The sequence below is a fragment of the Python bivittatus genome, unplaced genomic scaffold (genome assembly GCF_059951505.1).
Source record: "Python bivittatus isolate LINGU-HERP-01145 unplaced genomic scaffold, Pbiv_v1 ctg000330_np1212, whole genome shotgun sequence".
In the NCBI taxonomy this organism is placed as follows: Eukaryota; Metazoa; Chordata; class Lepidosauria; order Squamata; family Pythonidae; genus Python; species Python bivittatus.
Window position 1 is genome coordinate 1478437 of NW_028277058.1, and position 26255 is coordinate 1504691.

The 26255-nt window shown below is 38.7% G+C and overlaps 1 protein-coding gene and 1 long non-coding RNA gene across 2 annotated transcripts in view; one reads left to right on the forward strand and one right to left on the reverse strand.

Moving 5' to 3' along the window:
* Nucleotides 1-14950, forward strand: part of LOC112543079 (uncharacterized) — a 100649-nt gene extending 85699 nt beyond the window's left edge. The window contains exon 4 of the long non-coding RNA XR_015796342.1: nucleotides 14039-14950. This is a non-coding gene — a long non-coding RNA (uncharacterized LOC112543079). The remainder of the gene's footprint in view (nucleotides 1-14038) is intronic.
* The window catches only part of CERK (ceramide kinase), a 47751-nt gene continuing 25207 nt past the window's right edge, over nucleotides 3712-26255 (reverse strand). The window contains exons 6-13 of the mRNA XM_025177222.2: nucleotides 19156-19301; nucleotides 15919-15993; nucleotides 14939-15091; nucleotides 13601-13706; nucleotides 13208-13278; nucleotides 10998-11206; nucleotides 8999-9207; nucleotides 3712-8048 (exon numbers count right to left, since the gene is read on the reverse strand). Coding sequence (XP_025032990.2) covers nucleotides 7964-8048; nucleotides 8999-9207; nucleotides 10998-11206; nucleotides 13208-13278; nucleotides 13601-13706; nucleotides 14939-15091; nucleotides 15919-15993; nucleotides 19156-19301 — 1054 coding nt within the window. The 3' untranslated portion in view covers nucleotides 3712-7963. The remainder of the gene's footprint in view (nucleotides 8049-8998; nucleotides 9208-10997; nucleotides 11207-13207; nucleotides 13279-13600; nucleotides 13707-14938; nucleotides 15092-15918; nucleotides 15994-19155; nucleotides 19302-26255) is intronic.

The window sequence follows — 26255 nt, forward strand, 5'->3', positions numbered from 1 at the left end:
TGCTGAAATCACAGAAATCAATTTACCTATCATTCTAGTTGGCTTTTGAGAGCTATTTTATCTGCCTCAATATTTTGGGCTAATCTTGAGGTTTTACAACATCTGATCTCCTATCTTAAATTTAAAGCTATATTGAGAGAGAGAGAGAGAGAGATGATAGATGATAGATATACACACACACACACACATACACACACACACATATATATATATATATACACACACACACACACACACACACACATACATACGTTTGAGGTGCAACAGATGAATGGTCCTATCCTTCAGCCACCAGAGAATGTTAGCCAAATTTGTCAATAAAATAAACAGTTCCAGAATCAACACTTGGATACATCTGCCAAACCCTTGGAGGCTGGCAAACTCAGGAAACAAGAACCACTTGGATTTCTGGAATGTTCTTTATGGTTAGTAGGATAATGTAACAGAATCCTGAAAGCCTGCCACAGCAGTTTTCCAGATCAACTTATACCTAGTGTAATTAAAGCCAGAGTTATTCTGAGTTTCTTCTGTACACTTCCCTCCGTCCCTGGACTAAGGAATCTTCCCTATAATGGTCCTCCTCCTTCCTCTGCTTTCCCAGGAGTCTGCTAGACAGTCCTTCCTTATACATTTGTTAAGATCAATCTATCTATCATAGAAGTGTGTGCAGGCTTTTGAATCCTCCAAAATTGTTTCTCAGACAATCTCATATAAAAATGGGAAATGGGGAAGAAGCAGATGTCTAGTATTTTATCAATCTCTTCTGACCTGACTATAGTCTTCCTTTGATAAAAAGGCAATGAGTTATTTTTGAGACTCCAGATTGTGCAGAATACTTACTTAGTTGGCAATAGTTGGTATTTCATGTATCAGCCTATCATCTGGGATTTTTATTTAAACCAGAGAAATGTAAAATATATGTGTGTATAAGGCTGAATGTTTGTCTATATAGAAAATAATACATGCTGCATCTAATGAGAATAATTATAAGCAATCTAAACATATGTTCCTCTAAAACGCTGACTTGTAAACTCAAAGTACTGTGATTTCTGTATATCTGTGGAAATTATGGTTTAATTTGCCTTGCTGAGACTTTGGCTTTGAATATTGCCTTTAAATCATTCCACACTGCAGACTCCAAAATTATGGATGTTTATGCATTCATTTCCCCCCTGATTTGAATAATTGTGGTTACCAAGCAATGCTGTAGCCTTTACTTTAGTTACTCATTAGACATAAATGTAGCTGACTAGCAAATAGATTTGAAATTGATCTTAAACTTCATCTGGTATTTTAATAACAAGAAGAAACATATGTACAGTAATTTTAAAGCACTCTTGCAAACAGCTGGCTCCCTTGACTATTTCTTTTGGCACTGCTGCAATATGTGTTTCACATTTCCAAAGGACAAAACCTATTTCCAAGTGAGGCATTGTAATGTCATACTTGAGGGCTTCCATCTATGGTTCCCTTACCTAAAGGTAAGCCACACTGAATTCAATTAGCTTATTTCTGAGTAGACATTTATAAAATAATTGCATTGCACACGCTTCTATCCTTACACCTCTTACCCTCAGTTGTATATACTCTAGGAACATTAAACAAGCCAATGGATTAGTGTGATGTGTGAATCCAGTAATATACCCAATTTACAAACTGGGTAGAGTCATGGAGACAGTGGGAAAGGTCTTCAGATGGAATCAGGATCAGAATTAATAAAGTAAATGCATACATATACATTCAAATTCAAACATTCTCACAAATCACACTCATACATAAGTGTACATTCATATACTCAAACATATTGACAAACATACATATGCACACAGTCAAGCCACTTTCAAGTCAACCTCCATACTTGGTGACTTCATGGACACCCACATAAAGTTGTTCTTGACAGCAGTACAGAAGTGTTCTGCCATTCTCTTCTGGGATGTTATTTCAAACTTCCTAGTCTACTCTTCTGCTCTGGAACCTCCTGATGGTCTCCCAACTAGGTACTAACCAGGTGCAACCTTGCCTAGCTTTTCAACATCAGCCAAGGTCAGCTAGGGGCTGCCACGGCTGAGCTTCAGATATATTAAGTAAGGGATGAAGGGGGGAGTCAGGGATGGGGTATATAGGATAAGGTCACCCTGATAGGTTACATGCTGCTTGTGGCCATACTATCTGTACACCTTTACTAACTCATAATGTGGCTTGTTGGGTTTTGACTTGCATGTTGTGTGAATTAGCCAGTTGTGGCTTAGTTAACAAAACTTAGCTTAGCATGGTGTGGGAAGCCTGTCATAGCATTGTACAAAAGAGGAGGATGCATTATATATGCTGCCTTGATCTCCTAACTTTTATCCCCTAAAGGAGGGATAAAAAACCTAATAAATAAATAAATAAATACTCCCAAGTCTGGGGCTTCCAGATGCATTGGGACTACAACTCCCAGAAATCCCATGGAATATGGGAATTCTGGGAGCTGCAGTCTCAACATGTCTGAAGGCCCCAGACTGAAAAGGCTGGGTTTGAGGTATACGGAGTGAACAATTGAATTGAATTATTCAATTCAATGAACACTGAAGATGAGGAAAGCTGTAATAGATAAGTGTTCTTTTCTCACCCAGGTATCCCTTACTCACAAGTTCACTATGTAAACCTCCCTCTGCTTTTTCTTGTTTCTTTACCCAGCACAATACCACCTCAGCTTTAAAAATATTCTGAACAACTGAGCTGCCATTCAGCTATTTGGCTATTATGGAGCTGGATTTTACTTCATTTTCAGAAGTAGAAGAGAAACAATTATTGGGTTAATTTTTGTTCCCTGCAAGCCTTGGCAGAGTCCTGAATGCCACACTCTGTACTGGGTAGGGATAAATTTGTATATATGAAGATTACCCACATACTCTGTTAATTTCAGACTATTTACCTCAAACAAATATAACTTCAAACAGTCACATTTTTCTTTCTCATATTTTAACTGAAGACTTCATGGAAATGCAAAGTTAGTAATTAAACTTCAGTTGCTGAATAAAGATATTGCCTTAATTTGGATTTCAGTTTTTTTCTGGCCATCATCATCATAATTTGTATTTCACCTTTATTTGTACTGCTCACAGTGGTGTACATAACATTCTCTCCTCCTATTTTCCCCACAAGAACAACCTATAAGGTAGGTGGCTAATTTTGCTTCTCATTGTTTTGGAAAGGGAAACAGTGATTGATATTTCCAAGTGACTCTTTTGTATGACTGCTGCAGAGAACATTTAAGCCCCAAGGGGCAATATAGTAAAATGCAGAGGCCAACATGATCTTAGGAGGTGATCTGGAGAATGGCTCACTGGTACCTGTAACAGAGAAACTGTATGCCTTTCTTCACTGGTACTTGATTACAACATAAACATATCCTGGCAACTTTTTTTTTTTTGTGGGGTCCCCATGAAGCCCCCTTCATGCCATCTGCAGCCCACAAGTGAGACAGATCATCCTTCACTGTTCTGGTATTATCCCAATAACATCCAAGGGCAGCCCCATGGTGTATAAAATATCTTTTTTCACCCATTACCTTTGAGGAACTCAGGTGTCTGCAACAAAGGCAGAAGATCGTTCTTTGCTGATTCAAGGATGGTCGGATAGCATTGTAACCCAGCAGTGGAGAAAAGCCCGTTGAGATAAAGTGAGAATACAGGAACTTGAACAGACACAAGAGGAACACACACGACATCTGCAGTATAATTTTATTTCCAGAAATATTTTCAGTTTAAAAACAAAAAGTTATGTTTCAATCTTGAAACCAGCAAGACTGATAAATTCATCCCCACAGCAACATGGAGCTTCCCACCAAACATAGGCATGTTAAGAATGCCAATCCTACTTTTAAACTAAGCTTTTAAGAAGTCAGATAGAATATGTCTTTGTACATTTTCTAAGCACCAAGCCCCAGCTAGTTTAATGGGGTTACTCTCAAATCAGCATTCAGAGGATTGCATTCTATATACAGAGAAATTGCTTTATAATAAGAAATACTTAATGCACTACATGAAGCATGAATTGTGCTTTGTAACAGTTTGAGGAAACGAGTTATTACTCCAATGTCTTTGCTTAGCATGATTTCATGGCTGTGCTGGATAGTCCCATTTGTTTTCTGATTTTGAAAAGTCACTTTCACAACTACAACTGGGTCCTGCGTGACACAGAATGTTGGTAACAATATAAGGTCTGGTCAGCTACACTGAGTGATATGTTGATCAGTCCTAATAAAACTGTCTATCAATATAGCAGTGCCCTCACCCCAGAGGAGACAGAAAGCCATTTAAGCAGATTACCTCACGCTAACCTTATAAATGTAAAATTACTACAAGCCAACCTTTAAGCAGCTTGTTTATTGAGCTTTTTTTTTTTATTAATCTTACTGATTCTGTTTCAAAATTTGATTATTGGAAATTTGGAACAGTCATACTTCTTGAGTGTTCCTATTCTTGGAACATTTCCTAGCAAGTAATTGTTACTACACAATTCATCTTTTTGCTGACAAACCCCACCTGTTATTTATCTGGCTTTTTAAAATTGTTGGAATACCAATCAACATTAAAGCTATCCTAAAACATGTTAAAGAGAACAGAGCCCTTTACTCAAGCCAGTATAAATGTTGAAAGCGTATATCATACTGCTGAAGACCATAAACTAGAGTTAGAGTTACAAACATACCTGGGAAGCTGAAGCAATCTATATGTATGGAAAATCTGAATATTTAGAGAATGTACAAAAACTAGGTCTCCATTTCAGTGAATTTCCAGTGTACAAAGAAATATCCCACAGAGATACTTTCTTCATTTAACTGATGGAAAATAACTTGGGAGCTTTGGAGTAGAACCAAAGCTGGCAAAAGAAATAATTTCAGTGATGACACAATTTTAGTTAGGAGTTACACAAATGTTTTTGGTGGCAATAACTTAGTTGTCTACTCAAGTGTCTAGCAGCTAAATATAATCTCAACAGGACCAATTTCCAATCAATTAATTTTGGGGATGGGGACCCAGGAACGGTAACCAGTGGATAGAGTTCATGAGAAACATTTCATTGAAATAACTGGCTACTGAATCCCAAATTACTGAAATAATCTATGGAGGATTGTAGAAATATCTTCAGTGAACACTAGTTTATCATTACTGATGTGTACAGTGACAGAACATGACTTATTATCAAACATACATTTATGTTAACTTTATAGATATCTAAGAAAATACAAGGAATCCTACAACTCTCACAATGAACATTTATATATTTATATGGAAATCAACTCCCACTGAATTCAACAGGGCTTGCTTCCTTATAAATGCACCGGTGGGGAAACAGTGGAATGGAACATTTTCAAGAAAAGCATAACACAGAAGAAAAAAATATACATACAAAATGGACTTTTCAGCTTTATAAGTTCAAAGACAGCAGAACAAAGCAAAGTTTGGTCCAAATGATATATGAAACTTCTACAAAGGGTATGAATATATTTTCATTATCTTTGCAGGTCTCTACGCAGAAGTCCTGTTTTTCCCTCTGTAACACAAAATCCCTTGCAAAGTGAACTTGTCATCGTAGTGGCAATTTCATTCCACAATATAATGTACCAATACAGAATATCAAAATAAATACAGGATCTACTCATTAAATTCTATATGAATCCAGTAGTTTCTTTAATCAGCTATTAGATTGGGTCTAAGCATTTAAATATTGTTTGGTCATTACAAAACCATGTAGAAGGTGGTACTAGCACCTTCTTGCTAATTTATTTATCAGCAAAACTGAAGAGTTTTACTGGACAAAACCTTTCAGGCCAGAGATGTAGAATCAAATGCTTCTGCATGCAGAGAGAAGCCTAGCATATCAGAAAGTAATTAGTTTTTTTTTTCTCTCTCCCCTAAAGAACACTGGTTTAGCAAGGGGTTAATTTAAACATGTAATTGATTATCCACCTGTAACCTGAACTGGTAACATCCAGATTTTTTTTTCTCTTCAGAGAGAGAGAAAGAGGGAGGGAGAGATCTCCTGTGTAAATACTGGGTTCATTTAAATGGGTTCCAAAGAAATTTAACAATATTAAATTTAAAAAGGCAACTAGGCTACCAATTGGTAAAAATAACACAGTTCTGTCCAGTAGCAACAGTAGTTTGCATGAAACTAGTTGCATTTTCAGCTATCTCTGAAACATGCATCAGCAAATGAATTCTGTCACTTGATTCTATTGCAGTGTTTCTCAAACTTGGCAACTTTAAGATGTGTGGACTTCAACTCCCAGAATTCCCCAGCCAGCCATGCTGGCCAGGGAATTCTGGGAGATGAAGTCCACAGGTCTTAAAGTTGCCAAGTTTGAGAAACACTGTTCTATTGATTGCACAAACGACTTTGGTTGGGAAGGAAATGCTAGCATGTATCTATATATGTAAGGAGGGGGACCTTTTCTGCCAACACTTCCTCCCCGCTGTAGGTGCTTCCTTTTGGCACCACATCTCACAACATTCCCAGTGGTCACCAAGCCTGTAGGAGCAGTTTGGGGAACCATGCACGAAGAAGAAGGGAGAGGCAGGAAAAAAAAAATCATGTATACAGAAGCTGTTCCAATTATGGGAGTACTAAAAAATTAAAGTTCTGCTGGTCCTTTCTATGGAGTGCCATACATTCCTATCCTGCCTGGTTTTGTTCCTGCATCATCTAAGGGGCTTCATCCTTTGTGCATACTCTGGCGGTATGCAGAGTTTCAAATAAGCATTTGCACATAATCCTAAAATAGTGTTTCTCACACTTGGCCACTTTAAGACATGCTAGCTGGGGAATTCTGGGAGTTGAAGTCCACATGTCTTAAAGTGACCAAGTTTGAGAAATACTGCTTTACGAGAACAGCAAGGGGATTCTTGGAGCTCTATTTTTTTCTGTATGGAAATGCATTCTACGACATACAAATATGTAAGATGTTTGCTGTTATGTGCAACCCAGAATGTGCATTTGGACTGTGCTGAGGTTGAATGAATGATTGTGCAGTCATTTCAGGAGGAAACAAGGTTAAGATGCTATCATATTTTAAACATCTTTAAATCATACACAATTAAAAAAAAATCACGATTCAAAAGCCCCTTATAAAGAATAGAAAGTTTCATCAGCTTCTTCAACAGGAGCAGAATGCAAATTATTTGCATTATGATCCCCAAAGTTCGAAAGCATATTCCTCTGACACCAATGGCAACATTTTGACCAAATTTGCAGGCTTGCTTTTAACAACTTGCCACTCACCTAGTAGCCCCAAGCAACAAAAAATTCTATACAAATGAGTGGATGAAATTTCGTATAGGCAATTGAGTAGCTGGAGCAGAATGGTACATTTTTCCATTTCTCCTTCGCCAATCCACTCTTGATACCGTACTGGAAGGAGATGAATGGAACTGTGCCTCTAGCTCTCTTGCTTGGCAGAAACCACTTAAAAAAATAAAAGAATCTGCCCATTGCCTACTGCAGTGGGTAGCTATATTAAATTTAAATAATAATAATAATAATAATAACAATAAAAACAAGAATAATAATCTGTTTTTCTATCCTGACCTAAGAGAAGAAGCATCCAGCTTAGAAACACAGCAGACAAAACTTTTAGCAAGTTAATTGTCTTATCTTTTGTGGGCTTATTTTCATGGCTAAATTAATGTCATCAAATGCATTGTCTAGTTATTATTATCCACAGAATTCTTTCGTAACAAAAGAAAGAAAGCAAATATTAGCCAAAAGCCTCCTTCCCTGCCCTATGTTACAATAATTTAAAATAATCCACCATCTTTGAAGACAGGAACTGAAAAGAAATCTACCTAAAATTAAAATTTGATCAGAAAAACATGTCAAGTTTAAAAACATTTATTAACATGCCTGAAATGCTTATTTGTCTGTACGTTGCCTTCTTTTACTTCACGTTCTTGGAGCGTTGACTTAAATTAATTGTTCAGGTAAGTTGCTTGTAAGTTGATTCAGGTTTGGGACTCTTTTCTATTCCTCTTGCAAAGAGTTTAATTAACTGGCAGTGAACTCTGCAAATATAAGAAATTGTGAAAGTCTTCACCTGATAAAATTGCATCAATTCTAATTTGCCAATCACTAATAATAAAATCCTCTCAGTCATTCAATGTAACAAGCTCTTCAGAATGGAAACTTGAGGTACCAAGAATAGCTATATCTTGTGTTTTCCCCCAGTATGTATATATTTTTTAATTTGGAGAAGTGCCAGTAATTAATAAATGGAATAATCCAGCCAAAATTAAGAGGTCTTTTCACATATACATTCTTATCTCTTATTAACTTTTAGATTGACTGGACTGGTCTCTAGCATCTCAAGGCCAAAGAACATATATAATGGGATTTGGCCTGGAATTTGTAAATTATAGTATATATCTTAGTGTATTGTTTGAACCAAACCAATGGATGCAGGTTGCTCCCAGCCTGAGTCTCAATGTGAGTAGTCTTCGATAGACTTGTATTCTGTGAATTTATCTCATCCCCTTTCAAAACTATCTACATTAGTGACTGTCACCAGATTCTGTAGTAATGAATTCTACAGGACTAATTGGGTATTGTTTAACCAAGTTTGGTTGAACAAACCATCTTAATCTCTTTTTATCACACACTGGAGACTCTGGCTGGAAAGATGACTTTTAAAAAAAGGAGATTTAACCTTTTCTTTCTGCACCATAGTCATGAAAAACATTCTCCTCTCCTGGGAGCTTCTGTTGGAGACTGTAAATAGTCTAAAGTTCTATTTAATAAAACTCATTGACATTTTTTTGGTGAGAGGATGTAAAAAGTCTCATTTTTTTTTCATTAAGAGTGCACAGCTATGCATATGTAAAAAATACCAGATTTCTATCTGCAGTGGAAGTACACTGTCACGTTTTAAAACCCTACCAGGGAAAGAACTAATGCGTGAATGACACTCTAATCTCTTTATATTCATAGATTTGTTTTTTAAAAGAAAGGCGCTCACTTGACTTCTATAGTGGAACAATCCAGGGTTTCTCCATCGCAGTTCCAGGTACTGCTGGGAGGGAGGCAACAGCAAGCTGGGTGGTCTCTACAGAACTGACCAAAGTGTTTTTTCTGCATATCCTGGTCATCATTGTCACCATCATCAAAATGCTTTGATGTAAAACGAAACTTTTTAATCCGATAAACCTCCACAAAGCTGAAGTCAAACTGTAGAGAAAAGGAAGTAATTTACAGCATTTGTTGCCTTAACAATTGTCAAAAGACATGTCAGTCTTCTGAGATTTTTTTGTCTAAATAACATTTAACTAAATTTTGTTTAAATGACTCTTAGCACTGTAATGTAAAATATTGTTAGGGGTACTCAGCCTTTCATTTCAATAGGTTTATGCATATTTAAGACTGGATTCTGATAACTGTGCTATAAAATCCAATTTTCTTAACAGCCTTTTCTTTACCCAGCAGAACAAACTATACAGTACATAGAAAACTGTTTCTGTAGACAAAGCATGTGGAATTTTTGTATTTGCTACAATCTCCATCTGAGCTACATTAAACTGGTTGAATGCCACTACAGTAGTAGAAGCAGATTTGTTACATACGAACAATTTTAGATCTTCAAGAATTCTATGAACTGGCCAATATTATGCCCCATTTTACAGAAGGAAAGCTGTGAAATATTATCCAGTGCTACCAAGAGAACTTCATGGAGAGAGAAAGAGACAGTCACCAAATTAAAAGAAGAAGTAGGTTATTAGGCATAACTGCAGGGAGGGCAAGAGGTTAAATGTGCAAATGCTGCCCCTTTTGTACTTGTGGTAAAATTATGGCAAAGTATGAAAGGGTTAATTTGTATCATGGCATTACAATGCATGTTTCATCACTTTGGCATTGTTATGATTAGGAACAGACACCTATAGGATTCTTACTATCATTTCCCCAACACTGGTTATTATTCCTAGAATGTGTCCTATTACAGATTCAATATTGGAAAACTCAGCTTATTGACTGAGTTTGACGCACTTCCATCAATTCTTCACTGAATTATATGGAATAAATTCATAACTTGCTATGCAAACTTCAGTTGTACATTGTTCCCTGTGACACACCAAATCTGGATATTGATCATTAACTGTCCCCTTTAATGGATTCACTTTTTTTTTTACTTTTCTTTTACTTATTAGATTGAGGTTGTTATTATTTACTGCACCTGCTCTTAATAACTAGCAAAATGCCCCTGAATTGTGAACTGAAAATGAGAAGGCAGCCATTAAGGATGAAGCCAGAGAATGTTCTAGGCTGGCTTTTGAAAACATGGCCTTTACCTATTCTTTCCTAAAACCAAATACAGATTTCATATCTTGAGAAGTGTCTCCCTAATTCCAAGTCTGAGAGTCGTATTCGTTTCTCCATGTCTGAGTTATCCCTGGGCTTGGGGTGCAATAGAAGCATGATAGCCACTTTCCTGCAGTCTCCAAGCTGCTTTCAAAAGTATCAGAGGGATGTTGTTCCCATCCCACTCCTGGTAAAGACTGAGTGGCTGTACTTGGTGGGCATGTTTCGATTCCTACTTCAATAGGGTCACCAAAATCCTTGCATTATTTATTTATTTTACAAAAGAATGAATAACAGATGTTCACTTATTTAAAAGTGAGGGAAAAGTTTAATTGGAGACCACTTAGGAGTCAGAAGGGGTGCTGGATTCCATGTATTTATATACAGTAGCCCCATCCATGGAGGTGGCAAGGACTATGCAGGATCAGTGAAAATGACCAACCAATTAGGCTCCCTGCCTCAAAGTATGCATAATACATAACTGGAGGATGTTGGAATGAAGCGCTCTCTGACTTGTAAGTTCCAGAAAGTCTAGCTATTATCCGTACGTCTTGTAAACTACACAATTGTTCTGTTTGTGTTTCACCAGAAGACTTAATCTAGGTCAGATTGTGCCTCCATTCAACCATTGAAGATATCATATTGTTACCAAGAAAAATACGCACCTGATCATGGTGGTTTGTATGCCTTAAGAGGTACCTTAGGAAATTGAAACGGGAGCATTTACGAACTAGAATGAGGTCTGCAGAGCCATCTGCCAGGTGAGCAGCTGGTGAAAGGCCTTTAGGACTCCGTGGACAGGCACAACTAATATTTACAGCATTGATGGCTAGAAACTTCCCTCTAATAACCTTCCATTCTCCTTCCTCATCCCCTGAAAGAGATATATTTACACAGGAGTTGAAACTCAAATGTTATTCTTGGATTTTGAAATAAGTTTTAAGACATTGTTGATTCCACGCTGAGCGTAGTAATGTATGGCAATTTTCCCAACCTGGTACCTGCCAGACATATTGGGAGCACTGTGCCTGAAATTCTAACCAGACAGAGTCTTGTGACTGCTTTTCCTTCAAAATAAATCTAGCTATGTTTTGCATTTTTTAAAAGCAGCATTAATATAATGTATACTTCAACCGAGTGTCCCCAACAAAATAGGGCTTTTTTTAAACTAGAATCCAAATCTGGATGTTTGGGCTGATTTCTTCTCAAAAGCTCCAACATTATTGACAAATCCCTAAGCCTCATATTTATTTGTTTATTGCTTCTTAAATCTTTAACCTGTCTTCCAGGAGTTCAAGGCAGCCTACAGAGCCCTCTTTCTTCTAGTATAGTCCAGGTGGCTAGACTGTTATTCTTATCACTCCCAACCAACAGTGGTAATGTTGCACAGAGGAGATAGGACTTGGAGTTTTAGCAGGGCCTAGAGGCCATGCCTAGTTCAGGGATGTTTAATGTTTTCACGTTTTATGTTTCCAATATCCCAAGAATTTCCATTACATATTTTTTTCAATGTTGGCATGGGTTTGAAACAGAATTGTAAACCAGGAGGAATACCCAGTCTGGCCAGTTCTTGTACTTTAACTGAAATCAGGAATCTTTTATGGCATGGAGTGAAGCGTGATCATGCTGTTTTTGGGGAGTTGAGAAGTGAATTGAAAACTGGAAATCTACTTGATAATATCTACAGAAAGGGAACAAGCAGTCAAGAAATATGCAACAGACTAGCACTTGGTAGAACAGTCATGAAAGCCTTCGAAAAGATATTCAGATGGTGTGATGTGTCTATACCTACAAGGATGAGAATATGGCAGGCAATGGTTTTCCTTGTGACAGTCTATGGAACCAAAAGTTGGACTTTGAAGAAGCAGGATAGAAAGAATATTGATGCTTTTAAACTTCAGTGTTGGAGAAAACTCCTGAGAATACAATAGACATCCAAGAAAACAAAAAAATGGATCACCAAACAAATCAAACCCAGAGTTCTCACTTGAGGCACAAATGACCAGGCTCAAATTATGCTACTTTGGACACATTATGCAAAGACCTAGCTCTCTGGGAAAGACTCTAATGTTGAGAAAGGTGGAAGGAAAGAGAAGAAGAGAATGACCAGCAGCAAGGTTGATGGACTCAGTTACAGTGGCAAAGGGCCCACCGTTGGAAGACCTGAAGGACCAGGTTAGGGACAGATCATCATGGAGAAAGTATCTCTGTGTGGTCACTAAGAGTCAACACTATCTTGATGCCATATAATCATCATCACTTGATAATAAGAGATAGATATTGAAAGTATTTCAATAACTATGTTTAGACAATAGAAAAAATTAAGATTTTTTTTCCTCCTCCTCCTTCCTAGTATGCTTGAAGCCACACTTTATATAGAGACAAATCAATGGAACAAATTAGCTGTGACTTGAATCCCACTGATTTCATTAAAAATGGGTTCAGCTATATTACATTGCATAAGAGTGGACATCAACTTAGCACTAAGTTCAAATCACCTCAGTGGCTCTTATACCAAGATAAATACAGATTTCAACCTTACTTTGGCTCCAACATTGGTATTGAACATATTGCATTTACTGCAGTTTTACAAACTGTACGAAAGAAAGCCATTGCCCACTGCAGCATCTGCTATAAATCAGCATTAGTACTGAATGATAATGAATAACTGTAAACAGAATAAATCTGAAAAAAGTCAGTCTGATCATAAACCCCTCTGACTCTTCTTTGGGTTTCTACAGTAGTTAAATTCAGTCTTTTCCCATTTTGATTTGGAATCTGTCCTTATATTTGTCATCCAAATAACAAAGGTATTAGAAAGTAAATCAGCAAATCTAACTGTTAACAACCCAGGTTCCACAAACTATAAAATTACTTTTAATCTCCTTGTCCTTCTTCTTCTGTTCTTTCTCCAGCTGTAGTTTACTTTGCTTGCAAATACGGCACCTGAAGAACAAAAGTAACTTAACTTCTGTATTGAAAAATTCTATATGTGTGCAAGTAAATATGACTCTCCGCAGACAAAATGGACTTAACAGGACACCATTCATTTTGCTGCATGTCAGCGTGTCATAAGTAACATTTCAAATGTAATTTAGATAAGCAGAAAACTTCATGCCTGACGATTTAGAATTGCCTTTGTGAATACTGGGCCTGATTAACTCAGGTTCTTTTTCTACATTTTTAAAATCAATTTAGCCAAATTAGCAAATGCATTACTTCCTCTCTACTCAGAGGGCATCCAAGGTGAATTGAGTATTTGGCTTACCCAGTTCTGCAGGGTTTCTTATCTCTTGGAGAACCCATGGCATGGGCTGCTGGTAAAAGGGATACCGTCCCCTCATAGTAATGATGGGAGAGGAAAGTCTTGAAACCTTGGAAGGGGAGAAAAGATTGAAAAAAAATCATTAATTGTTGTCTTTTCTTCTACCTATTCTCCCACAGAGCTGGAAGAAAAATACTTATTTTACATCTGCTTATTATTTTGTGAATGTTTCATGCTACGTGCTCTGTGTCCCAAATAAGGACCTTTTTGTGCATCATCTTGGCACTGTCTACATGTTCTCTGTACATAAAGGCCACTTTTACTGGGTTAAATTTCCACCTCTGTACTCAGTACTGGTGTGATTGTCCATTTGACTCTTTTCCTTGGAGACTCACGCTCTAGAGCCATAAATGTCACTTTTTTCTTGTAAATCTCCTTTAGGCACCATCTAAATGTGATCTGAACCCTCCTGACATGGAAACTCAATGATTTGGAAAGCAACGCCTGCCACGTCTTCCAGAACCAGACCACTCTGATATAGAAGTCCTCAAGTGATACAGAGGAGTGACCTGATCAACCAATACCAATCATAGTAACATATCAAGTTAAGCTATGATTTGCTTAACTAGACTTTGTTGAGTACAGACATCACTCTAAGCAATAAACTATGGTTTGTAAACCACATTGGCTAGATTCACATAACATGCTAACCTACAAACAAAACTGACAATTGTACGGTTAAAGCTATGAATGAACTGCATTAAACCAAGGCTCACTGCTAAGTCACAAATGGTTGGGCTTGTGACAAGAAACTTTAAGACCAAACCCAGGCTGAAGTCCACCCTCAGCCAGGGAAACTTACTGGGTCATTTTTGGCCAGTCAGTCTATCCTACCTCACTGGGTTGTTGTTGTGGGAAAAAATTGCGCTAGGGATACTACTTGGAGCTCCAGAAGAAAAGGCGGGATAGGGGGAAAAAAATGTTCAAAATTGTTAGGTTTATATCTCTTTTTTTCCCCCTCCAAGGTGGCATACATGATGATCTCTCTTCATTTTTCTTCCCAATAAAACCAAGGTAGAAGGTAGGTTATGTTAAGAGAATGGTTGATCCAAAGTCAACTAGTGATTTTCCATAGCTAGGAGAGGGCTTGAACCGAGGTCTCTACCGTCCTTGGTTCCAAGACACGAACCACAACATAACACTGGAACAGGGATTTAATTAAATGTATTGCAATTTTAATAGAACAGATTAAAAAAAAGCAGGGGAGGGAGATCTGTTGGCTACTTAGTTTTCAGTAGGTTTATATAAAAGGATGGATGCAGAAAAGATAGAAGATCCTACCTGAGAAATCATATCTGGCAGGACCCATCCAGCGCTTCTCTTCGCTGTCTTTTAACACATCTCCATAAAAACCATACCCCAAGAGTGATACAGAGTATTTCAGAAATGTATTATTGCGATGTACTGAACAAACGTCCAGAGGTTGATTATCTCCTATTGACAAGAGGTATTGCATTACTGAGTCACTGTTCATTTGTAAAATAAGACAGTCTGCAAAAAACCCCACTCTCTTTATGTCTATAAAAACATGAGAGAAGGTTCTACAGTGACTGATATAATAGCTGAGATGGAAGATCTCTGATGCAAATGCTGAAAACATTGTGTTAACTAATAATTACTAATTTAGTTAGCACGCGAAGTGTCTGCTATTATGACTCTTATGACTGTCTAGCAAAGCAATTCATTCTAGTTATATTGAGTGTTATGATGCTCCTATACTAGGATAATGACCACTGTATCCTACTTAAGGCTAACATGGAATGAAAGAGGAAAATACATACAGTCTGAAAATCTATCCTGGCAAACTTCTCCACAGAATACCTGGAAACACTGCTAGTGTCCACATATCCATCAGCTAGAGGCTGGTCACATAGGAAGGTAATAAATGACCTCAAAAAGATACATGTAACACTCCCACAGAACAGATGATGCTAACATTCTGCTGTCTATCAGCTGTGCTTTTGAGAGGTCGGTGGCTGTAAACTGAAGTGGTCCCCCAACAGAACTTTCCACCAGCAGAACGCTCTCCTGGCCATGTCCAGCTGTCATATCATCTACGCCAAAATCATATGACAAATTTTAGTGGCGTAGCAGGGCTTCTGCAAACTCCTCAGCTGACATTAGTGACACCTTAATAGTCAGCAACTATATTTTGGTTTTGCAGCCAATCTCCATTTGCCAAAAGTAGTAATGATGCTGGACAATCTTGCTCAGGGTCTTTAAAATTCTGTCAATGAGCCTGAAAGCAAACTAATGCTTACCCACAATGATATGTAAGGCAGATGTCACTGGATCATTGATGCCAACGGTTGCATAGCATATGCAATCTGTTGAACCTGGAAAATAACCAAACTTTACATTGTCTGTAATTCAACAGCATTATGAAGACAAAATCATCTTAACTGAGGATTAAGCTACTAAACAGAGCCCTGATGTCAGCTGTTCAGTCAGCCGTGTAGATTCTGGGGGAACTGCCATGGTAGTTCTGAAGTTCAAAAGAGAAGGAAATGACCATATTATACAGCTAGTCTACCTTCTTCAAACCCAAGGTGGGTGATCTATAAAAATGACTTATTATCAAGTTAGTGCAAGGGGTTATCTGGATTTCCAGACCTTTACAACTTCCATGTGGTTATTACCTTTTGTGTGTTGGCATTGGCAAAAATTTGGATATTAATTCAGGGATATTCAGGGAAAAATTTTCTTCCTTTTCCTTTGGTGAACTGGAAGCACATTTTGCTCTCTTGCTACCTATTTTAAGGAGCTTGGAAAGGTATAGTTGTGGAGTTTGCTTTCCTATATTCTGTTTGATAAGCCAGGCAAGGTGGCTTAACAAGGTGGAAAGAGACACTGATTTCCTGGTACAAAGCTGCAGTGAAAATCCTTTGGTCAAACTGGTACTTTTTTCCAAGAGTGGAACAAAATAACTATACTTGGTGTATACTTTAAACAAAAATGTGATTTGTCAGATAGACAGGTGGATTAAGTGCAGTTAAACAAGCAGAGCCAGCTACATTTTGGGTTACTTTTTACATAACAGTGAATGCCAATGGATCCTCTGCAAGTGAATTAACATCAAGGCAGAGTCAACTGGTTCCAATGGAATACATCAACAGCACATGTTGACAGCCCACCAGAAAACACAGGTTTAATTGTATTGACTGCTTATTTGAACACTTATCCCCCTCTAAGAGAAACTATAATTCATAATGGTCTCTAAGCAACAGAGGTATATTTTCAGGCAGAAAACAAAGAGGAAATCAATTTTCTGGAAAAAGAGTCTTTCTTCCAATCTTTTAGAAAGAGATGTTCTTGAAACCAGGTTGAAATCTAGTGCTCAATTATAAAATAAGAGCAGCCAGAGATGAAAAAAATAAACTGCCTTGAAGATGATTTAGAAACTGCAATTAATCCAAACAGTGCTGGGATGGCATACCATATTTGGGCTACAAACATCCAGACAATGGCTAGTTGCAGCCAAAGATACAGAAGACTCTATCTCTTTGCTGGGAAGGATCAGTGGGATGTTTGCAGCCCAGATATGGTTGCCCAAACATTAGCCCCCAGTTTGCTTTCCTCTTCCACACAAATGCTCTTTTCAAGATCTACAGTTCTTCAACATTTAAAGTTCTTTCTTCACCAGTGTCTTCACACAGAGTAATGACAAACCTTCACTACACAGCTTGAAATACAGCAGGTGGCCAATGAAGAAAGTTGGGAATGCTCTAACCATGGAATGAATGCACATCTAGAATTTATGGTGAAGAGTTACTGTTAATGTTTCCAAGCTTTTTAATCCTCCTTAAATGATTTTAAATTGAGGCGGGTATGTCTTTCTTCCTGCTGACTTCTCTCTACACTGTGGTCTTTTAATTTGTTTGATCATAGGTTTAATTTTGTTGTGAGTTGTCCTGGGAATCTCCTGTCAATGCCATCTATGAGCAACAACACAATTCTGTGCCCATTTACACAAAGAGGTTTAGAATACAAATAGGAATTTGGTTGCTGACTAAATAAATATACCTTCATAAGGAACTTTCTCATACTGATCTGCCAATGGTTTGCATTGCAGGAATGAAAAGTAAAAACTCAAGTTGAGTCAGTCAAAGCATAAGCCATTTCTTTCAGTTATATATCAACAATATTAACTGTTTTTTTAGCTAAATTGAATGTAACACACACAAAAGCATAGAGTGTCAATTTAGAAAGAAACCATACTCTATATACTTTTCTTTCTTTCTTAGAATTTTTATAGACTTTTTATTTACTCCTAATTATCATAGTTTGGGTATACTACCAACTGTCCGGGTCTCATGTGAGTTAGAGGCTAGAATTTGTTGTGAGAATGGACAATCCATTAAAAGGAGTATTAAGGATGCTGACAAATCATAAATCATATGACAATAATTAATCTTCACAAAGCACAAAACAGTTTTACATTAAAACAAAACTCATCCCTTAAATTGGCCTTCTCCAGTCTGGTGCTCTTCACATTTCATGTATCCATATTCTGTTCTGATCCTATTCAAGGTCTTCTGCATAATGAGAACTGTGATAAGGGATGTGTTTTCTGTGGTTCTAGAACCAGATAATTTTGTCTGCACTCTGAAAGGCCCCTTCTGGATTTCAAGTGGCATCTCCAAAAGAAGGGACAGAGCATGGGTGCAGTGTCTTTGGGGTTCTATGAAGATTTGATGATGTACTGTTGTCAGAACCTTCAGCAATCAAAATATTAGCTTAGTAGTTGCTTGCTTTGTTTCTGCCATTTGTTAGAAGGGGGAGGGGTAAAGTAGAAGGAATTGGTGTGATTTCAAAGGCCAGGAAGATGGACTATTATCGGGAGATAAGAATGTGCAAGGTTGCGCCTTGGTGGGAAAGAGCCTTGGTGGGAAAGAGAACTGGCGCCTAGGAGGAGGGGGGTGAGAATCTGGGGTAAAAGCAAAGAGGGAAAAACCTGGGCTTTAGTTTCAGCAATGCTTTGCTTAGTGTTACACGTACTGTTCCAATAAATGAAATCTTTTCTGAACCTAAACTGGGTTGCATGAGATTTTTCTTCATTGGGATTTGAACATCGTAAACCTGACAACTGTACTTGACACCCCTTAAAATCTTAGTGTGCCACAATATTACAACTGTTTACACATTTATATACATAGACTGAATCTCTAGAAAAAGATGCAAGTCCTGGGCTGGATCTCAATGGATTCATCCAACCCATAAGCTTGGATGAATGTATAGAAGCTGTGGAGGAACACTGCCTTTTTGTTCATTTCCATTCCCCCATTTTCCCTTCACAAGTGCATGTGTGAACAGGTTTCAATAAATATAAGGCAATCTGAGATAAGCCTATAATTCTAGGCAAGGTTCAGTATCTGTTGAGTTCCCTAGCTAACCATTGTGCTTCCCCACATAAATAATACTTCTTTTTCGTTTTGGTCCAAGGTGATAAATTAATGATAACAATGTACGGTAGAAGTTCACCACGATGCAGTTCTTACCAGCAGGAATTATGCCAATCCTGATATTGCATTGGGCTAATTGTGCTTTGGGATTATTTTGATCTATGCCCGAGTCCTTCTGAGATCTTCCAATTAGACCATGTATCACTTCACTGAACATTCCGTCCCCACCAACACAAACAACACTGCCAGAAAACACACAAATTAAAACTCACACTGACAGTCAATACATGAATGTGTCAAAGGCCCCAATATAAAATAATAACAATTTTATTAAATGCTGTCTTTATATTTCACCATTTAGTTTCCCCCCCAAATGGAGCCATGTGCTGTTCAAGCTGAAGATGTTACCTAGCTGGGTAGCGAAACATTTGCAAGAAAACAGCCAAGCTCAGAGAACCCCAAGGACTCCACAGTTCAACCATGAGTTACACACATTCGCTTCTATTGGAATCTCTCACTTCTCCTGCATTAACGTCACATTGTGGAAAAGTGCTGCTATTCTAACAATAGGAAATCTCACCCACATTTTTGTCATTCATAAAAGTTATCTTTCATAATCACCACTGTCTATTGCTCTTCTCTCCTAGTTCTGTTGTTCATCTCTGATAGCAAAAGCTACTCAAGCTGTGTGTGCAGATGGGAAAGCAGTTCAGCTGTCTATTCCCATGGGCAATGTGGAAGCCCTGTGAAGGGAACAGCTAATTGTGCAGATCTTTCCCACATATCTGATATTTTGCCACTTTTGATGACAGGATATTGTGGCTAGACCCCAAATTTCCCATGACTGGATCATATCAATTATTACCCCAGCTGGATATGCCCTACCCATGGAAAAGGATCTTGGCAAGGATACTTTAAGTATCCTTTTAAAGAAATCTCCCAAGTGGCCATTTCATATGGACAGATTCTGCTGTGAAAGTAGCAAGCATGATTAGAATCATTCATTCGTTTAGGGCTGCTTTAACTAACCATTATGTCTGGTTGCATGGATGAGGCCCACTGAGAAATATAATGGTATGACAGGAGCTTCATCAGTATACCAAAATATCTGAAAAGTGCTCAATTTGTGGACTTATCACCCACATCAGTAGATCCAAGGCATGTATCACTTTGGCATTCAGTGACATGCATCTATATGTTGCAGTTGGTCTGAGCAGCCGACGTGGCTCTTAACTCTGGCTGTTGGCTTGCTATAAAATATGACTGGAAAATACAACCTTGTGCTCTCCAAACATTTTATTTATAACTTCCTTAGTCCCTGGTTAACAACCAGGAATTATAAGGAATTACTATAATTATTATAATAAGTTATTAATTATATAATCCAAAGTTTCTGGAGATACCAGATTACCTAACACTGATATATTGGACAGATTAGATCACAGTTGTCCAACGAACTGGAGGATTATGAGAGTTGAAGCTCAACACAGTTGAAAGGTTCCAGATCACATAAAACTCATTTTGTTTGCTACTGGTTTTAATTTGTGATTGTGAGTTGTGAATTTTATGAAGGACTAAAAGACGGGATATACAGTAACTAATGCAAAATAAACAAATACAGGTAATCCTCACTTAACAACCAAAATTGGGACCAGCAACTCCATCACTAAGCAATGTGGTCATTAAGTGAGACATCACATGATTGTGACGAACTTACTTCCACTGTGATCATTAAGCATGACATAACATGACTGTAACTTGCGATTTTACTGCCGGCTTCTCCATTGACACTGCTTGTCAGAATCCGGCTGTGAAGCGCGCAAATGGCAATCATGTGATTGTGGGATGCGGTGATGGTCAAGTGTGAGGGAGGTCATAAAATTACTTTTTCAGCGCCGTTGTAACTTCGAACGGTCGCTAAACAGGGCAGTTGTTAACTGAGGACTACCTGTAGCTAAAATAAACAAAATTAGACTCATTATGTATTTATTAGATTTACATCTGCCTTTCAATCAGGACATCAAAGTGTCATACACAGCATTCCATCCTCCTACTTTCCCCCACAATAACAACAATAACAACCCCGTGAGGTAATAATACTAAATTAAACTTGTATGCTGCCCAACTCCCAACATCTCTGAGTGGCTCAGTGGGCGGAGAGCCCAAAAGTCACCCAATAAGCTTCTATGGCTGAGGACACACCTGAATCTAGATCTCCCTGCTCCTAATCCAACATCTGAACTGCAAGGCTGGCTAACTCAGGGAGCAAGAACCACTTGGATTTCTGGAAAGATCTTTATTGCTGGTAAGGTAATGTATCTTCAAACCTACCAAAGTATTCTCCCACATAACTTATATCAAGTGCAATTAACAGCCAGTTTGGTGTGCTGGCTATGGCATCAGGCTCCCTCTGATGGGAGGCCCTAGGAAGAAGGAATGGCAAACCACTCCCAAAAATCTGGCCAAGGAGACTGCAGGGACTTGTCCAGGCAGTTGCCAGAAGTCCCTGAAGAAGTCAACACTGACTCAAAGGGATGCATGTGGGTGCACACACACACACACACACAAAGTATAATTAAGGTGGTCTCCTTCTCGTGCTCCCCCCGGACTCAATATTTTCTTCTGTAATGGGTCTGTTCCGTCCCTGAGCTGTCTTGCCCTCTCTTCTGTAATCCCAAGGTCTGTGAGGCCTTCCATCACCCTATTCCTCCTCAGTGGCTCTCACATTAGTGGTAATTAAGAAACTGCAACCCTTAATTTGGCATGTGGGAATAATGCTGCTCCATGGAAAGCAAAACCTACTTTGTCAGTGAGCTTCAGTGAAAAATGGGACGGTCCCCATGAATCTATGGGAAACTGCATTTGCCTTCCCAAGTCATTTTTACTCAGGGGAACAGATGGAGTAAAGAACAGGTCCTCGCTTTTTAAACACAGTACAATCCTGTTTGATGCTTGGCTCTACGAGATGCGCTGGAATGGATGAGAGGAGCTCCCCCATTCATTGAGAAGGGGCTTGCACAGGAGTAAATATAAGCTTTGGCCACAGCAGCAAAATTGTTAATGTGCCAGGGTTATTTTTTTTTAACAGGAAAATCCTGTTAGCATATTTAATGATTTACGGGGATTCATTATAGAATTCCTGTTCTGTATTTGACTCCGAAGAACAGATATGGATAAAAGGAAACAACTCAGCTGTCTGGGAATGCAACGCATAGGCTCTGCTGGGTTAATCCAGTTGGGGAAAAGTGCTGACCTTGTTAGAGGTTAATGGAAATCAAAACTGTTAAAATGGTCTCACAGCATAAAATGTCTTTGAGGCTGTGTTGTTGTTGTTTTTTTTAATGATAGGGATGTATGTCTGACAGGAAAATAAAATTTTCATCAGTTAGGAAAAAAGCAAAATACTCCACAGTGGAGCAGTTGTCATTTGCAAAACTGCTAAAGGAATGCTGTGCTGACAGGTTGAGCCCAATCTGTGTGAAGCTGACACACTGCTCTCCTTCAAACCAAAACTAATATGTGATTTCATGGCAGACTGCTGAGTTCTCCAGCAGTTCGGTAATTCGCCCTAGCCTGTTGCAACAAGAGAGAGAATGCTGTGCAGGCCATGTTTAGCTGGAAGAATAGCCAGCTTTTTCTTTCAGCTCTGCATTCTCTGCCTTATCATCTGTTGGGAGGTGTTTGTCATCTCTGGAAAAATATAAATATGCATTTTTCCCAGCCACAAGTGAGAGGAGACCAAAAACAAAAAAAACAAAGACAAAAAACAAAAAAACCCATTTGTTCAACTGCCATCTTGTGAGATGATGCAAATTTCACTCTTCTGTAAGTACGCAGCCAAACTCTTGTTACGTCAATGGGACCACAAGGAGAATTAGTGCAGCTAGAATGGATATTGGCCTGGTAGAGAGCGCTGGTGATCTGTCAGCTTCCACCTATCGGCCTGTTTGTCTATAACAACTATAATGTCCACATATATATTCCATGGATCCAAATCCATGTTTCTCAACCTTGGCAACTTGAAGACATATGGACTTCAACTCCAGAATTGCCCAGCCAGCCATGCTGGCTGAGGAATTCTGCAATTGAAGTCCACACGTCTTCAAGTTGCCAAGATTGAGAAACACTGATACAGAATGATACAAGATGCCTCCTACAACCCCCAGGTCTAAGGTAATGGGTCTCTCAATATCGCTTGACTCAATGTTTTAGTAATTAGAGAAGGGTTAAAACATTGTTAGAAGATCTTCCATTAACTGAGGATCTGGTGGTTTAATTAACTATAGTACAAATGGGTATTGGAAGGTTCTGAATTAGCATTCATACAAGGTTCCCATGATCAAGCACTCTGTGCCTGCCTGGACACTGTTGTTACAGCTCTTAAAGTGAGGAAAAGGTCTGCGGGTCAAGGGGGTTACTTCCCTTCTCACAACAAAAGCCAACGAAATCAACATAGCATTGCCTAGGCAGAATCCAGGTCTGTTGGACCACAGATAGCATACACAAGCATAATGAACCAAAAAGAAATCAATTGGTGTGGCTATGTATATAAAATAGCCTCCCCCACCATCTCAAAAAGTCATTAAATTATTAAATGTACTAAGAGTATAAACATATTATTTTATATGTTACACAGTATCCTTAGGTATGATGCAATTTTGCAGCAAGATTTAGTGACAGAGAACTTGGCTTTCATTAAGCAGGGAACAAATCATCCCTATTTCTTATATATCTACCAAACAAGTAGAAATAAATTACAGCATTGCTTTGCTGTCTGCTCAAGCATTTAGCTCTGTCCAATGATGGGTCACAAGGACCTTCCTCCCTTTTTATCTTGGTGTAGTTTTCATTTGGGGAGTCTTGGTCATGCTACCCATAGATATTTCCCTTGGTGCCCACCAGCCATGCTTCTTGTCTCTCTTGATTTAATTAGAGTATTTTTTAATTAAAAAGTTACCTGGGAGGGCAAATATACTGCCAAATAATGATGATGATGACGATGCAATTTTTTTTGCAATTGACTGATGGTGATCAGAGTTGATAAAATCACCATCAGTCAGTTGCAAAAGGCAGCTTTACTTGGAACAGCTTATATCCTGGAATGATACCTTTAACATCATCAAATAACAACACCTGCCTATCCCAGGTCCTTGGGAAGGACCCAATAGGTGGATAAAAATGCCAAATCGAGTCTAAACATCTGGCTGACTGTGTGACCAACCTTAATAATAATTTATTAAATTTATATGCTGCCCACTCCCACCTACTCTGGGTGGTGCATTGGCCTCCATCTTTGTTACCAAGAATACTTTGGCCCTCACACAGGCCTGGTAGCCATTTTTAGAAATAAATATTGTGAAGAGCTGCTGTCACACTAAACCGCATGGAATAAAGAACTGGGGAGTTGGGCGTGAGAGGGACATGTTCTGGAATCAGAAGGAAGTGATGAAGCTCTGTATGCAGTTTGCTCGTTAGTGTGCATGTGGTGTGAGTTAACTGGTTGATTGGTTGGCTTGGATAATGTCATGTAAGTTTGTATGGTATGGTTTTCTTTAGTGTGTGTTTGTATCTGTTGCCTATGTATATGTTTCTGAGCATTAATAGTTTACCTGATATGAAATGTAAATTCTGTATTTCAAGGAAACACATAACATGATGGGGTTCAAACTCTAGTTTTGCCTTGTATTACTTTTCTTTGGGAATGACTTGTTTCCAACTTCCCCAGTTTGCCTTTCAGATAACACTCCACTGCACTGAGCTTCATGCCAGATGACTATAAGAACACATCCAAGGAGTTTACTTTGGCAAGACCCCGTGGAAGGGGACTGCCATCACCATGTTTTAGAGTACTTTTTGTCTTCAAATGTCATCCAGCCTACAGTCCTGGGACTTTCTATCAGCCTACCATTCAAGTATTAGCCCAGTCCAACCCTTTTAAGTATCACTCAAGTTTGGAGAATAATTGTTAGTCACGTGGCTATATGCGCCAACACACCCATTTTGACTCTCTCATAATGTTTATCTCGAGAGATAACCCATCTTACTCTCCCAAAATGCTGACCTGGCTTCTTTTTAATTTTTAAAATTTCTATCCCACGCATCTTCCCAGGAGTTCAAATCATTGATGCATGCACTGCAGGAGGAAAGCCGTGTTAGCCCCCAATGGCCAAAAAGCAGGAGGAGTCTGGAGTACCTTTTCCAACTAACAAATTTGTAAGCCCCGGTTCATTTAGTCAGGTGCCTTGGATGCTTTTTAATAAAAGGTGTTAGTCAGAAAAGGTGCTGCCAGGTTCCTTCTGATCTTTGGCCAATCATTGATGTATGTGATTCTTTACTGCGCATCCAATAGTCTTCGTGATGGAGTGCAGATTTGAACTTGGTCCTCTCCAGTTTTAATACTAATTCTAAGCAGTGCATCACATTAATTTTAATTCCTAATTAATTCTTAATTTTTTAAATTCTTAATTATTTTAAATTTTTAATTAACTTAATTTGATTACCTTAATTTTTTATTAATTCTAAGCAGTGCGTCGCATTGTCTTCTCCTGTCTTCTAGGGCCCCTTCCACATGGCCACCTGCTTCAGTCTTCCCAATGGGCTGCTGAGTGGCACCCAGCCATGCCCTCTCCTTCCCCTCTCTGAGACCCCCAGTGCTCCTCTCCAACCAGTGGATGGAGGAATGCCAAAACCAGGAGAGAGCAGCATCTGCCCCATCCTCACTGCAGGTGCATTTCTCTGGGTCAGGCATCCAAACCAGCCATTTTTGGAAGGAGGAAGCTCAGAGGCAGGACGGGTAGGAAGCTGCCCCACTCAGCAGCTCTAGAGGAGGTACTACAAAAATTGCACTGCAGTGTTTGCAGAGGTTAGCAGGAACCCCCGGTACCATGAGAATGCACAAAGGCAGAACTGATCTCAAGTCAGCATGTTCCCTCCATGCAAGGAGCTGATGGAATAGCAAGATGTCATGGAGCACTGGGGAGTTGGGAGTAAGGGGATGAATCTATCCCAGAGCCCATTCTTGAGACCCTCCTGTGCCAGTCCAAGACTTGGCACAAAGAGCCGCATTATCCTCCTGAGGACCATGGGTCAGTTTAATTGAAATCAATACCTCCGTTACAAAGTGAACACACACACTGTGTAAACTGGTCTAATTTTCAATGGGAAAAGACTGTCAGAATTCCTCAGTCCAGGGTTGA